Source organism: Macaca thibetana, chromosome 9 (genome assembly GCF_024542745.1).
Source record: "Macaca thibetana thibetana isolate TM-01 chromosome 9, ASM2454274v1, whole genome shotgun sequence".
NCBI lineage: Eukaryota > Metazoa > Chordata > Mammalia > Primates > Cercopithecidae > Macaca > Macaca thibetana.
The window spans coordinates 37470024-37486019 of NC_065586.1; the positions used below are offsets into that span (position 1 = coordinate 37470024).

The 15996-nt window shown below is 32.9% G+C and overlaps 1 protein-coding gene across 11 annotated transcripts; it reads right to left on the minus strand.

Moving 5' to 3' along the window:
* Nucleotides 1-1403: 1403 nt before the first annotated feature.
* On the minus strand, nt 1404-15019 carry LOC126963107 (ankyrin repeat domain-containing protein 30A-like). Of its 11 annotated transcripts, XM_050805087.1 has the most exons (14): nt 14937-15018; nt 13363-13453; nt 11735-11796; nt 11370-11460; nt 9747-9808; nt 9369-9459; nt 7746-7807; nt 7384-7474; nt 5759-5820; nt 5395-5485; nt 3813-3874; nt 3452-3542; nt 1835-1896; nt 1404-1559 (listed from the first exon to the last, which is right to left on the minus strand). In XM_050805087.1, exons 1-14 carry the CDS (start codon nt 14991-14993, stop codon nt 1419-1421), a joined length of 1116 nt encoding a protein of 371 aa, XP_050661044.1. In that variant the 5' UTR covers nt 14994-15018; the 3' UTR covers nt 1404-1418. The 11 variants fall into 11 exon arrangements, with proteins under 11 accessions (XP_050661044.1, XP_050661053.1, XP_050661050.1 ...); XM_050805096.1 differs by lacking the exons at nt 11735-11796; nt 13363-13453 and having other exon boundaries at nt 14937-15019; XM_050805093.1 differs by lacking the exons at nt 11370-11460; nt 11735-11796 and having other exon boundaries at nt 14937-15019.
* Between the last annotated feature and the right edge of the window lie 977 nt (nt 15020-15996).

The following is a 15996-nucleotide window of genomic DNA, read 5'->3' on the forward strand; positions in this document are numbered from 1 at the left end:
TCTGTGGTTTTTCCTCTGTAGCCCTTATATTCTTTTTATCTATTACAATCACTACTTCTGTAGTCAAATCATTAGTACTGAAATCTAAAACGTCTGAAAATTAACATATCATTCATTAGAATGCAGAAAAATAGAAATTTGACAAACTTGTATGAATTATTTCCACACAAAGCAGTCATACCCTCTTCTCTCGTGAAACCCTTTATGTCCTATATTGCTGTTCATTCAGAAAACTTTACTATTACCTATCATCTCTCATTTCTTTGTAAATTTTTATTTTGTAGTATTACTTAACTCGATTGACTCAGCAATCTCTATTACTCAGTTCTTCCATAAAGATTACTTATCAATGAAAAAGATTTTTTAGGGATATTAATTTTTTGATGTTAGTAAACTATGTGTCCAACCCTTTTACATTTCAATATGCCACGTCAGCATATTGGGCATGTTTTGGCTGTGTATATGTTTTAGGAAGATAAGCTTAAAAACTTTTATTGCATATAAATTAAGAACTGCTTTAATTACGACACATTTCATCCCTAATGCAGCAATATCTTCAGAGTCAAGTTGTGACACCTTGGAGAAACATCAGAAATGTATAGGAAACAATAATTGCCTTATGTAATCTAACGTTCCCACATGTTATAGGATAAAAATCAAGGCCCACACAAGACTTGAAGAGCTCTCAGGCCCTTGAGACAGAAAATGAATTTATACCAAAAATAACTCAGAGCAAGGTCCAAGGATCATCCGCATCAGCATCACCTGAGAACTTATTAAAAATGCAGAATCCCAAGTCAGCTGAATCACAGTGTGAATTGTTAACAAGGTTTTCAGCTGATTTTCTATGAAAACTTCTGGTCTATATGGAGTTTATATGACAAATTATATGCATGTGTGGCCGTGCATATATGCTTAGTCTCACCTATTGCAAATAGAACACAGCTCTCCATGGTCAGGTGCTTCCATCCCTAACGGCTTCCCACCAGTGAGAAAGACAGGAAAAGTCAGAATACTTTTGCTGTAATCTCTGGTACATTTTGGTACTAGAATGTCACTTTATATTTCTCCAAATTTCTAACCATATCCGATCTTTTTGAAAAGAATAATTTCATTTTATCATCCTCCATGATATAAACCTGCTTCTTATTCCTTCATGTACTTTCTGTATGCTCTTTCTCAGTCTTCATTTCCTCTTTTACCACTTTCTTCTTTCTTATTTTCTCATTTCACTCAGGTCTTGGAATATCTTGAATTCAAACTAATAATTCAGCTCCTTTTCAGCACTCTCAATAGAGTCTGTTGCCAACACTTGATAAGACGTATAACTTTTCACCATTTCACTTCTCTTTTTTTCTGTGCTTTGCATTTAGGAGGAAATTTTCTTTGGCTATTAGAGGATATCCTTCCTCATCAGTTTAGACAAATATTTGGTCAAATGACTTTTTCAATAAAAAATGGTTCTTACCTTCTAATTTTCCACTTATCATGTGGAATTCTTTTTGAGGTGCAGTCCTGGGTAAACACACATCCTTCTGTGAAACAGTCTCACGGTCACTCTGTTAAAAGTAATATCAATAAATAATTTCAGTGGAAAAATCCCAATAATGAAGAGTATCAAAATTTCCTAATTAAAATCTTTTTTAAGAAAACTTCACCATGAAGCAGTAATCTACCTAGCACATAGATTCTCTATGAAGCGTATCCTGAAAAATATCAAAATTAATTTGGGGGTGACATATGCAGAGGGGAGAAAATAAAGTCTAAGCCTCTCATTTTATGTTTTCATATCATGCAATACTAATATTAAAAAAACAATAGTAATACACAGTACCTCTAAATCCCAAGAATTTTCTTCTTCGGCCTTTTTTTTGGATTCTGATGGGATCATCTGATCTATAAAAGGTTAATCACAGATACATTCATGAGAACATTTTCTATTTTAAATTTTAAAAACATATATAAACCTTTTATTCACGCATCTGTGGTTTTTCTTCTGTAATCTGTATATTCTTGTTATCGATTAAAATGCCTGCTTATATAGTCAATTGACTAGAATTGAAATTTAAATAGTCTGAAAATTAACATTATATCATCCATTAGAATGCAGAAAAATAGAAAACTGACTAAACTGTATGAAGCATTTCCTCACAAAGCAGTTATACCCTCCTCTCCTGTGAAACACTGTATGTCCTATATTTGCTGTACATTCAGAAAACCTTAATTACTGATCATCTCTCACTTCTTTGTAAATTTTTATTTTGTAGTATTACTTAACTCGTTTGACTGAACAATCTCTATTACACAGTTCTTCAAAAAAGATGATTTATCAACAAATAAGATTTTTTAGGGATATTAACATTTTGATGTTAGTAAACTATATGTCCAACCCTTTTATATTTCAATATGCCATGACAGCATATTGGGTCTGTTTTGGCTATGTATATGTTTTAGGCATGGAAGCTTAAAAAGCTTTATTGCATATAAGTTAAGAACTGCTTTAATCATAATGATGCAGATATTCCCCAATGCAGCAATATCTTCAGAGTCAGCTCGTGACAACTTGGAGAAACATCAGAAATGTATAGGAAAAAATAATTGCCTTAATTAACCTAACATTCCCACATGCTACAGGATAAAAATCAAGGCCCACACAAGACTTGAGGAGTTCTCAGGACCGTGACAGAAAATGAATTTATACCAAAAATAACTCAGAGCCAAGGACCACCATCGTCAGCATCGCCTGAGAATTTATTAACAATGCAGAATCCCAAGTCGGCTGAATCACAGTGTGAATTGTTAACAAGGTTCTCAGCTGATTTTCTATGAAAATTTCTGGTCTATACGGACTGTATATGACAAATTATATACATGTGTGGCCGTGCATATATGCTTACTCTCACTTATTGCAAATAGAACACAACTCTCCATGGTCAGGTGCTTCCATCCCTAATGGCTTCCCACCAGTGAGAAAGACAGGAAGAGTCAGAACACTTTTGCTGTAATTCTCTGGTACATTTTGGTACGAGAAGGTCACTTTATATTTCTCCAAATTTCTAACCATATCCAATCTTTTTGTAAAGAATCATTTCATTTTATCATCCTCCATTATATAAATCTGCTTCTTGTTCCTGCATGTACTCTCTGTACGCTCTGTCTTTCTCAGTCTTCATTTCCTCTTTAACTACTTTCTTCTTTCTTATTTTCTCATTTTCCTCAGGTCTTGGAATATTTTGAATTCAAACTAATAATTCACCTCCTTTTCAGCACCCTCAATATATTCTGTTACCAACACATGATAAGACGTATAACTTATCACCAATTCACTTCTCTTTTTTTCCATGCTTTGTATTTAGGAGGTAATTTTCTTTGGCTATTAGAGGATATCCTTCCTCATCAGTTTAGAGAAATATTTGGTCCAATGACTTTTTCAATAAAAAATGGTTCTTACCTTCTAATTTTCCACTTATCGTGTGGAATTCTTTCTGAGGTGTAGCCTCGGGTAAACGCACATCCTTCTGTGAAACAGTCTCATGGGCACTCTGTTAAAAGTAATATCAATAAATAATTTCAATGGAAAAATCCTAATAATGAAAAGTACCAAAATTTCCTAATTAAAAACTTTTTTAAAAAATTTCACTATGAAGCAGTAATCTACCTAGCACATAGATTCTCTATGAAGCGTATCCTGAAAAGTATCAAAAATAACTGGGGTAACATATGCAGAGGTGAAAAGATAAAGTCTAAGCCACTGATTTTATGTTTTCATATCATGCAATACTATTATTAACAAAAATGATAATACATAGTACCTCTAAATCCCAAGAATTTTCTTCCTCGTCCTTTTGTTTGGATTCTGATGGGATCATCTGATCTACAAAAGGTTAATCACAGGTAAATTCATGAGAACATTTCTCTACTATAAATTTTAAAAACATGCAAATCTTTCATTCACGAATCTGTGGTTCTTCCTCCTTAGCCTGTATATTCTTTTTATCAATTACTATCACTACTTCTGTAGTCAATACATTAGAAATTAAATCTAAAAAGTCTGAAAATTAACATTTTATCATTGATTAGAATGCAGAAAAATAGAAAACTGACTAACTTGCACGAAGTATTTCCTCACAAAGCAGTCATACCCTCTTCTCCCGTGAAACACTGTATGTCCTATATTTGCTGTTCATTCAGAAAACTTTTCTATTACCTATCATCTCTCATTTCTTTGTAAATTTTTATTTTGTAGTATATCTTAGCTCAATTGACTGTCAACGAATAAGATTTTTTAGGGATGTTAATTTTTGATGTTAGTAAACGATATGTCCAACACTTTTACATTTCAATATGCCATGACAGCGTATCAGGCATGTTTTGGCTGTGTATATATTTTAGGTAGATAAGATTAAAAACTTTTATTGCATATAAATTAAGAATTGCTTTAATTACAATGACACAATTCTTCCCTAATGCAGCAATACCTTCAGAGTCAGGTTGTAACACCTTGGAGAAACATCAGAAATGTATAGGAAACAATAATTGCCTTAATTAACCTACCGTTCCCACATATTATAGGATAAAAATCATGGCCCACACAAGACTTAAGGAGCTCTCAGGCCCTTGAGACAGAAAATGAATTTATACCAAAAATAACTCAGAGCAAGGTCCAAGGATCATCCGCATTAGCATCGTCTGAGAACTTATTAAAAATGCAGAATCCCAAGTCGGCTGAATCACAGTGTGAATTGTTAAAAAGGTTTTCAGCTGATTTTCCATGAAAACTTCTGGTCTATATGGAGTGTATATGACAAATTATATGCATGTGTGGCCGTGCATATATGCTTAGTCTCACCTATTGTAAATAGAACACAGCTCTCCATGGTCATTGTTTGCATCCCTAATGGCTTCCCACCAGTGAGAAAGACAGGAAGAGTCAGAATACTTTTGCTATTATTCTCTGCTAAATTTTGGTACTAGAAGGTCACTTTACATTCTTCCCAAATTTCTAACCATACCCGATGTACTCATAAAGAATCATTTTATTTTATCAACCTCCATTATATAAACATGCTTCTTGTTCATTTATTCTCTGTACACTCTGTCTTTCTCAGTCTTCCATTTCTTGTTTTACTACTTTCTTCTTTCTTACTTTCTCATTTTCCTCAGGTCTTGGAATATCTTGAATTCAAACTAATAAATCACCTACTTTTCCACACTCTCAATAAAGTCTGTTGCCAACATCTGATAAGACGTATAACTTTTCACCATTTCACTTCTCTTTTTTTCCGTGCTTTGCATTTAGGAAGTAATTTTCTTTGGTTATTTGAGGATATCCTTCCTCATCAGTTTAGGGAAATATTTGGTCAAATGACTCTTTAAATAAAAAAAGATTCTTACCTTCTAATTTTCCACTTATCGTGTGGAATTCTTTTTGAGGCGTAGCCTTGGGTAAACACACATCCTTCTGTGAAACAGTCTCACGGTCACTCTGTTGAAAGTAATATCAATAAATAATTTCAATGGAAAAATCCTAATAATGAAAAGTACCAAAATTTCATAATTAAAATTTTTTTTAAAAAAATTTCACTATGAAGCAGTAATCTACCTAGCACATAGATTCTCTATGAAGCGTATCCTGAAAAATATCAAAAATAATTGGGGTGACACATGCAGAGGTGAGAAGATAAAGTCTAAGCCTCTGATTTTATGTTTTCATATCATGCAATACTAATATTAAAAAAACATTGATAATACATAGTACCTCTAAATCCCAAGAATTTTCTTCCTCGTCCTTTTGTTTGGATTCTGATGGGATCATCTGATCTATAAAAGGTTAGTAACAGATACATTCATGAGAACATTTCTCTACTGTAAATTTTAAAAACATATACAATTCTTTCATTCATTAATCTGTGGTTTTTCCTCTGTAGCCCGTATATTCTTTTTATCGATTACAATCACTACTTTGTAGTCAATCCATTAGAATTGAAATCTAAAACGTCGGAAATTTAACATTATATCATTCACTAGAACGCAGAAAAGTAGAATGCTGACTAACTTGCACAAAGTATTTCCTCACAAAGCAGTCATACCCTCTTCTCCCATGAAACACGGTATGTCCTATATTTGCTGTTCATTGAGAACACTTTTCTATTACCTATCATCTCTCATTTCCTAGTAAATTTTTATTTTGTAGTATATCTTAGCTCGATTGACTCAGCAAATTCTATTACACAGCTCATCAAAAAAAGATGATTTATCAACAAATAACATTTTTTAGGTGTATTAACTTTTTGATGTTAGCAAACTATATGTTCAACTCTTTTACATTTCAATACCCCATGACAGCGTATTGGGTGTGTTTTGGTTGTGTATATATTTTAGAAATATAAGCTTAAAAAGCTTTTATTGCATATAAGTTAAGAACTGCTTTAATTACAATGACGCAGTTCTTCCCTAATGCAGCAATATCTTCAGAGTCATCTTGTTACACCTTGGAGAAACAAAAGAAATGTATAGGAAAAAATAATTGCCTTAATTAACCTAACATTCCCACATGCTACAGGATAAAAATAAATGCCCACAAAAGACTTGAGGAGCTCTCAGGTCCGTGACAGAAAACGAATTTATACCAAAAATAACTCAGCAAGGTCCAAGGACCACCATCGTCAGCATCGCCTGAGAATTTATTAAAAATGCAGAATCCCAAGTCGGCTGAATCACAGTGTGAATTGTTAACAAGGTTCTCAGCTGATTTTCTATGAAATCTCCTGGTCTATATGGAGTGTATCTGACAAATTATATACATGTGTGGCCGTGCATATATGCTTACTCTCACTTATTACAAATAGAACACAACTCTCCATGGTCCAGTGTTTGCATCCCTAAGGGCTTCCCACCAGTGAGAAAGACAGGAAGAGTCAGAACACTTTTGCTGTAATTCTCTGGTACATTTTGGTACGAGAAGGTCACTTTATATTTCTCCAAATTTCTAACCATACCTGATCTTCTCGTAAAGAATCATTTCATTTTATCATCCTCCATTATATAAACCTGCTTCTTATTCCTTCATGTACTCTCTGTACGCTCTGTCTTTCTCAGTCTTCATTTCCTCTTTAACTACTTTTTTCTTTCTTATTTTCTCATTTCACTAAGGCCTTGGAATATCTTGAATTCAAACTAATAAATCACGTCCTTTTCAGCACTCTCAATATAGTCTGTTACCAACACCTGATAAGACGTATAACTTTTCACCATTTCACTTCTCTTTTTTTCCATGCTTTGCATTTAGGAGGTAATTTTCTTTGGCTATTAGAGGATATCCTTCCTCATCAGTTTAGAGAAATATTTGGTCAAATGACTTTTTCAATAAAAAATGGTTCTTACCTTCTAATTTTCCACTTATCGTACGGAATTCTTTTTGAGGTGTAGCCTTGGGTAAACACACATCCTTCTGTGAAACAGTCTCACGGTCACTCTGTTAAAAGTAATATCAATAAATAATTTCAGTGGAAAAATCCTAATAATGAAGAGTATCAAAATTTCCTAATTAAAATCTTTTTAAAAAAATTTCACTATGAGGCAGTAATCTACCTAGCACATAGATTTTCTATGAAGTGTATCCTGAAAAATATCAAAAATAATTGGTGTGGCATATGCAGATGTGAGAAGATAAAGTCTAAGCCTCTGATTTTATGTTTTCATATCATGCAATACTAATATTAAAAAAAATTGATAATACATAGTACCTCTAAATCCCAAGAATTTTCTTCCTCGTCCTTTTGTTTGGATTCTGATGGGATCATCTGATCTATAAAAGGTTAATAACAGATACATTCATGAGAACATTTCTCTACTATAAATTTTAAAAACATATACAATTCTTTCATTAATTAATCTGTGGTTTTCCCTCTGTAGCCCATATATTCTTTTTATCGATTACAATCACTACTTTGTAGTCAATCCATCAGAGTTGAAATCTGAGTGTCTGAAAATTAACATTATATCATTCATTAGAATGCAGAAAAATAGAAAACTGACTAACTTGCATGAAGTATTTCCTCACAAAGCAGTCATACCCTCTTCTCCCGTGAAACACTATATGTCCTATATTTGCTGTTCATTCAGAAAACTTTTCTATTACCTATCATCTCTCATTTCTTTATAAATTTTTATTTTGTAGTATATCTTAGCTCAATTGACTCAGCAATCTCTATTACACGGTTCAACAAAAAAGATGATTTATCAACGAATAAGGTTTTTTAGGAATATTAACTTTTTGATGTTAGTAAACTATATGTCCAACCCTTTTACATTTCAATATGCCATGATAGCATATTGCGCGTGTTTTGGCTGTGTATTTGTTTTAGGAATATAAGCTTAAAAATCTTTTATTGCAAATAAATTAAGAACTGCTTTAATTACAACGACACAATTCTTCCCTAATGCAGCAATACCTTCAGAGTCAGGTTGTGACACCTTGGAGAAACATCAGAAATGTATAGGAAACAGTAATTGCCTTAAGTAACCTAATGTTCCCACATATTATAGGATAAAAATCAAGGCCCACACAAGACTTGAGCTCTCAGGCCCTTGAGACAGAAAATGAATTTATACCAAAAATAACTCAGAGCAAATCCAAGGACCATCCGCATCAGTATCACCTGAGAACTTATTAAAAATGCAGAATCCCAAGTCGGCTGAATCACAGTGTGAATTGTCAACAAGGTTCTCAGCTGATTTTCTATGAAAACTTCTGGTCTATATGGAGTGTATATGACAAATTATATACATGTATGGCCGTGCATATACGCTTAGTCTCACCTATTGCAAATAGAACACAACTCTCCATGGTCCGGTGTTTGCATCCCTAATGGCTTCCCACCACTGAGAAAGACAGGAAGAGTCAGAATACTTTTGCTGTTATTCTCTGGTAAATTTCAGTACCGGAAGGTCCGTTTATATTCTTCGCAAATTTCTAACCATATCCAATCTACTCGTAAAGAATCATTTTTTTTTATTATCCTCCATTATATAACCATGCTTCCTGTTCCTTCATGTATTCTCTGCACACTGTGTCTTTCTCAGTCTTCATTTCCTCTTTTACTACTTTCTTCTTTCTTATTTTCTCATTTTCCTCAGGTCTTGGAATATCTTAAATTCAAACTAATAATTCAGCTCCTTTTCAGCACTCTCAATATAGTCTGTTACCAACACTGATAAGACGTATAACTTTTCACCATTTCACTTCTCTTTTTTTCCATGTTTTGCATTTAAGAGGCAATTTTCTTTGGTTATTAGAGGATATCCTTCCTCGTCAGTTTAGAGAAATATTTGGTCAAATGACTCTTTAAATAAAAAATGGTTCTTACCTTCTAATTTTCCACTTATCGTATGGAATTCTTTTTGAGGTGTAGCCTTGGGTAAACACACATCCTTCTGTGAAACAGTCTCGCGGTCACTCTGTTAAAAGTAATATCAATAAACAATATCAATGGAAAAATCCTAATAATAAAAAGTACCAAAATTTCCTAATTAAAATCTTTTTTAAAAAATTTCACTATGATGCAATAATCTACCTAGCACATAGATTAGGTATTCTGAAAGTGTATTAAGTGTATCCTGAAAAATATCAAAAATAACTTGGGGGTGACATATGCAGAGGTGAGAAGATAAAGTCTAAGCCTCTGATTTTATGTTTTCATATCATGCAATACTAATATTAAAAAAACATTGATAATACATAGTACCTCTAAATCCCAAGAATTTTCTTCTTCGTCCTTTTGTTTGGATTCTGATGGGATCATCTGATCTATAAAAAGTTAATCACAGATACATTGATGAGAATATTTCTCTACTATAAATTTTAAAAACAAATACAAATTTTTCATTCACGAATCTGTGGTTTTTCCTCCGTAGCCCGTATACTCTTTTTATTGATTACAATCACTACTTCTATAGTCAATCCATTAGAATTGAAATCTAAAACATCTGAAAATTAACATTATATCATTTATTAGAATGCAGAAAAATAGAAATTTGACTACCTTGTATCAATTATTTCCTCACAAAGCAGTCATACCCTCTTCTCCCGTGAAACACTGTATGTCTTTTATTGGCTGTTCATTCAGAAAACTTTACCTATCATCTCTCATTCCTTTGTAAATTTTTATTATGTAGTATATCTTAGCTCGATTGCCTCAGCAGTCTTTATTACACAGTTCGTCAAAAAATATGATTTATCAACGAATAAGATTTTTTAGGGATATTAACTTTTTGATGTTAGTAAACTATATGTCCAACGTTTTTACATTTCAATACACCATGACAGCCTATTGGGCGTGTTTTGGCTTTGTTTATGTTTTAGGAAGATAAGTTAAAAATACTTTTATTGCATATAAATTAAGAACTGCTTTAATTACAAAGATACAGTTCTTCCCTAAAGCAGCAATATCTTCAGAGTTCGCTTGTGACACCTTAGAGAAACATCAGAAATGTATAGGAAACAATAATTGCCTTAAGTAACCTAATGTTCCCACATGTTATAGGATAAAAATCAAGGCCCATAGAAAACTTGAGGAGCTCTCAGGCCCTTGAGACAGAAAATGAATTTACATCAAAAATAACTCAGAGCAAGGTCCAAGGACCACCAGCATCAGCATCGCCAGAGAACTTATGAAAAATGCAGAATCCCAAGTTGGCTAAATCACAGTGTGAATTGTTAACAAGGTTTTCAGCTAATTTTCTATGAAAACTTCTGGTCTATACAAAGTGTATATGACAAATTATATACATGTGTGGCCGTGCATATATGCTTAGTCTCACCTACTGCATATAGAACACAGCTCTCCATGGTCAGGTGTTTCCATCCCTAATGGCTTCCCACCAGTGAGAAAGACAGGAAGTGTCAGAATTCCTTTGCTGTAATTCTCTGCTAAACTTTTGTACGAGAAGTTCAATTTATATTCTTCCCAGTTTCTAACATTACCCGATCTTCTCGTAAAGAATCACTTTATTTTATCATCCTCCATTACATAAACCTGTTTCTTGTTCCTTCATATACTCTCTGTACGCTCTGTCTTTCTCAGTCTTCATTTCCTCTTTTACTACTTTCTTCTTTCTTACTTTCTCATTTTCCTCAGGTCTTGGAATATCTTGAATTCAAACTAATAATTCACCTCCTTTTCAGCACTCTCAATATAGTCTGTTGCCTAGAGCTGATAAGATGTATAACATATCACCTTTTCACTTCTCTTTTTTTCCGTGCTTTGCATTTAGGAGGTAATTTTCTTTGGCTATTAGAGGATATCCTTCCTCATCAGTTTAGAGAAATATTTGGTCCAATGACTCTTTAAATAAAAAATGGTTCTTACCTTCTAATTTTCCACTTATCGTATGGAATTCTTTTTGAGGTGTAGCCTTGGGTAAACACACATCCTTCTGTGAAACAGTCTCACGGTCACTCTGTTAAAAGCAATATCAGTAAACAATTTCAATGGAAAAATCCTAATAATAGCAAGTATCAAAATTTCCTAATTAAAATCTTCTTCAAAAAAATTCACTATGAAGCAGTAATCTACCTAGCACATAAATTCTCTATTAAGCATAACCTGAAAAATATCAAAAATAATTTGGGGGTGACATATGCAGAGGTGAGAAAATAAAATCTAAGCCTCTGGTTTTATGTTTTCATATCATGCAATACTAATATTAAAAAAACATTGGTAATACATAGTACCTCTAAATCCCAAGAATTTTCTTCTTCATCCTTTTGTTTGGATTCTGATGGGATCATCTGATCTATAAAAGTTAAATGACAGATATATTCATGAGGACATTTCTCTACTATAAATTTTGAAAACATATATAAATCTTTCATTCACACATCTGTGGTTTTTCCTCAGTAGCCTGTATATTCTTTTTATCTATTCAATCACTACTTCTATAGTCAATCCATTAGAATTGAAATCTAAAAAGTCTGAAACTTAACATTATATCATTCATTAGATTGCAGAAAAATAGAAATTTGACAAACTTGTATGAATTATTTCTTCATAAAGCAGTCATACCCTCTTCTCCCGTGAAACACTGTATGTCTTTTATTGGCTGTTCATTCAGAAAACTTTACCTATCATCTCTCATTTCTCTGTAAATTTTTATTTTGTAGTATTACTCAGCATGATTGACTCAGCAATCTCTATTACAAAGTTTTCCAAAAGAGATGATTCATCACCAAATAAGATTTCTTAGAGATATTAACTTCTTGATGTTAGTAAACTATATGTCCAACCCTTTTACATTTCAATATGCCATGACAGCGTATTGGGTGTGTTTTGACTGTGTATATGTTTTAGGAAGATAAGCTTAAAAAACTTTTATTGCATATAAATTAAGAACTGCTTTAATTACAATGACACAGTTCTTCTCTAATGCAGCAATATATTCAGAGTCACCTTGTGACACCTTGGAGAAACATCAGAAATGTATAGGAAACAATAGTTGCCTTAAGTGATCTAACGTTCCCACATGTTATAGGATAAAAATCAGGGCCCACACAAGACTTGAGGAGCTCTCAAACCCATGAGACAGAAAATGAATTTATATCAAAAATAACTCAGAGCAAGGTCCAAGGACCACCATCATCAGCATCACCTGAGAACTTACTAAAAATGCAGAATCCCAAGTCGGCTGAATCACAGTGTGAATTGTTAACAAAGTTCTCAGCTGATTTTCTATGAAAACTTCTGGTCTATATGGAGTGCATATGACAAATTATATACATGTGTGGCCGTGCATATATGCTTACTCTCACCTATTGCAAATAGAACACAGCTCTCCATGATCAGGTGCTTCCATCCCTAATGGCTTCCCACCAGTGAGAAAGATAGGAAAAATCAGAATACCTTTGCTGTAATTCTGTGGAATATTTTGGTACGAGAAGGTCACTTTTTATTCTTCCCAAATTTCTAACCATACCCCATCTTTTTGTAAAGAATCATTTCATTTTATCATCCTCCATTATATAAACCTGCTTCTTGTTCCTTCATGTACTCTCTGTACGCTCTACTTTCTCAGTCTTCATTTCCTCTTTTACTACTTTCTTCTTTCTTATTTTCTCATTTTCCTCAGGTCTTGGAATATCTTGAATTCAAACTAGTAATTCAACTCCTTTTCAGCGCTCTCAATATAGTCTGTTGCTAACACCTGATAAGACGTATAACTTATCACCATTCAACTTTCACTTCTCTTTTTTTCCATGCTTTGCATTTAGGAGGTAATTTTCTTTGGCTATTAGAGGATATCCTTCCTCATCAGTTTAGAGAAATATTTGGTCAAATGACATTTTCAATAAAAAATGGTTCTTACCTTCTAATTTTCCACTTATCGTATGGAATTCTTTTTGAGGTGTAGCCTTGGGTAAACACACATCCTTCTGTGAAACAGTCTCACGGTCACTCTGTTAAAAGTAATATCAATAAATAATTTAAATGGAAAAATCCTAATAATGAAGAGTATCAAAATTTCCTTATTAAAATCTTTTTTTAAAACACAATTTCCTACTTTACAACCAATTTGACTAAAGAGCAGACACATAGAGAATCAAAACATTTTGACAGAAATCCTCATTTAACTCTCTCTACATCAAGCTTATCTTTACGTTCATGCAGCCATTAACTTGGTTACTGAGCAGGAGAAAGAAATCACATTCATGAAAAAATTCACTCTTGCATATTTCAAAAAGTATCTCTCTTAAAAATATCTAACTTATGTTGTAGTCCTCATCAAAACTAAATATGACTTTTCAAACACAATACAACACACTTGCTGCTTGCCATTATACATTTAAAATATTAAACATTTAAAATATTAAACATTTGAAGGCCAGATTTAACATTTAAAATATTCATGATTATAGAATTATTTAGTGTTAAAAATGATGCATGTCATGAAGAGAACTTTTAGAGTCTGTCATATAATATATGCACAGAATGTTGAAAAGCTGCTTTATTTTGGTAAACAGGGGCCTAAATTCAGCAACATGTTTTTGACATATCTATGCTGACAAAAAAAGTGCCTGAATAGAATGTAAATGCACTAAGAAAAAAATTATGTTATGTTTAAATGAAAGAAACAAATATTAAAGTTTTTTTGTCTAATGACAAATCAGATAAAATCTACCTGTCTGTTGACTTCCACCCTTTGCTGTTACCACCAGGCAGCAGCTGCTTGTTTGTAAGAGGTCAGATACTTTCTATGTCTTTCCACAGCTGTGACCTTAAAATACATCACTATTATTTGACGCTCATGCTGCTGCAGCTTGACTGCCACAAAGGGACTCAAGGAGTTCTATTTGTGAAAATAATTTATATTTTTTAAAAGACTAGTCAACCAATACTCTTGTTATTATAGTCCCACCAGGTTTCCTATTCCTTAGACTTGTCTTTTTCCCGAAATGTTCCCTCAGCTCTATACTGAACAATAAAGATTATGTCAATATGTTCAAGTCCCAGCCATTAACTTTTCAGGTCCCAGCTTTTAAAATACTGCAGTTTAAACTGTCTATGAATCCAATTAGAACTTTTGTACATCTAGATAAACCACAGAATCATATATTTGCCCATAACTGGACTCAGTATAATTCTTTTGCTTTTAGACAAATGTACTTCAGATCCCATGTGAATTGCTAGTGACTTCTAAGCCTTATTTTTTATACTATGCCACACTAGCTTCTTAAATTAATCCGACAAATTAGCAGAATTTCACTATGAAGTAGTAACCTACTCAGCACATAGATTCTCTATGAAGCATATTCTGAAAAATACCAAAAATAATTTGGGGATGACATATGCAGAAGTGAGAAAATAAAGTCTAAGCCTCTGATTTTGTGTTTTCATATCATGCAATACTAATATTAAGAAAACACTGATGATACATAGTACCTCTAGATCCCAAGAATTTTCTTCATTGTCCTTTTGTTTGGATTCTGATGGGATCATCTGATCTATAAAAGGTTAATCATAGATACATCCATGAGAACATTTCTCTATTATAAATTTTCAAAACATATACAAATCTGCTTTCATTCATGAATCTGTGGTTTTTCCTCTGTAGCCCGTATATTCTTTGTGTCGATTACAATCACTACTTCTATAGTCAATCCATTAGAATTGAAATCTAAAAAGTCTGAAAATTAACATTCTATCATTCATTAGAATGCAGAAAAATAGAAATCTGACTAAATTGTATGAATTATTTCTTCACAAAGCAATCATACCCTCTTCTCCTGTGAAACACAGTATGTCCTGTATTTGCTGTTCCTTCAGAAAACTTTACCTATCATCTCTCATTTCTTTGTAAATTTTTATTTTGTAGTATTACTTAGTTTGATTGACACAGCAATCTCAAGCAATCTTAAGTAATCTAACGTTCCCACATGTCTCAGGATACAATGAAGGCCCACACAAGACTTGCAGAGCTCTCAGGCCCATGAGACAGAAAATGAATTTATACCAAAAACAACGCCCAGTTTTCTTTATCAACAAAAAGTACAAATTACAACTATTTGCATCAGGTTAAAGAAAAAACATACCAAAAACAACGCCCAGTTTTCTTTATCAACAAAAAGTACAAATTACAACTATTTGCATCAGGTTAAAGAAAAAAGCAAACATGAACAACTAAAACTTAAAAGACCATTTCATCATTAAGGGTTCATTTATCATTTGACATCCATCAACTGTATACCCAGTTTTAAAAAGCAAATTTAACTTGTGATCAGCATCCCCAAAGTTCACATTTCATGCAGAGGGTCCAAGAAACTCAAATCATACTTTGGTAAGCCACCATTTTCACTCATTTTTAGAAGTGTACCCTGGATAATTTCAGAGATCTAACATGTTGCAACACCATAGCTCTAATAATCTGTGGGTCACAGGTCAAATTGTTAGTGGAATGTATGATTCCAAAAAGAAATACTTTAAATATTGTAGTTTTAATTTC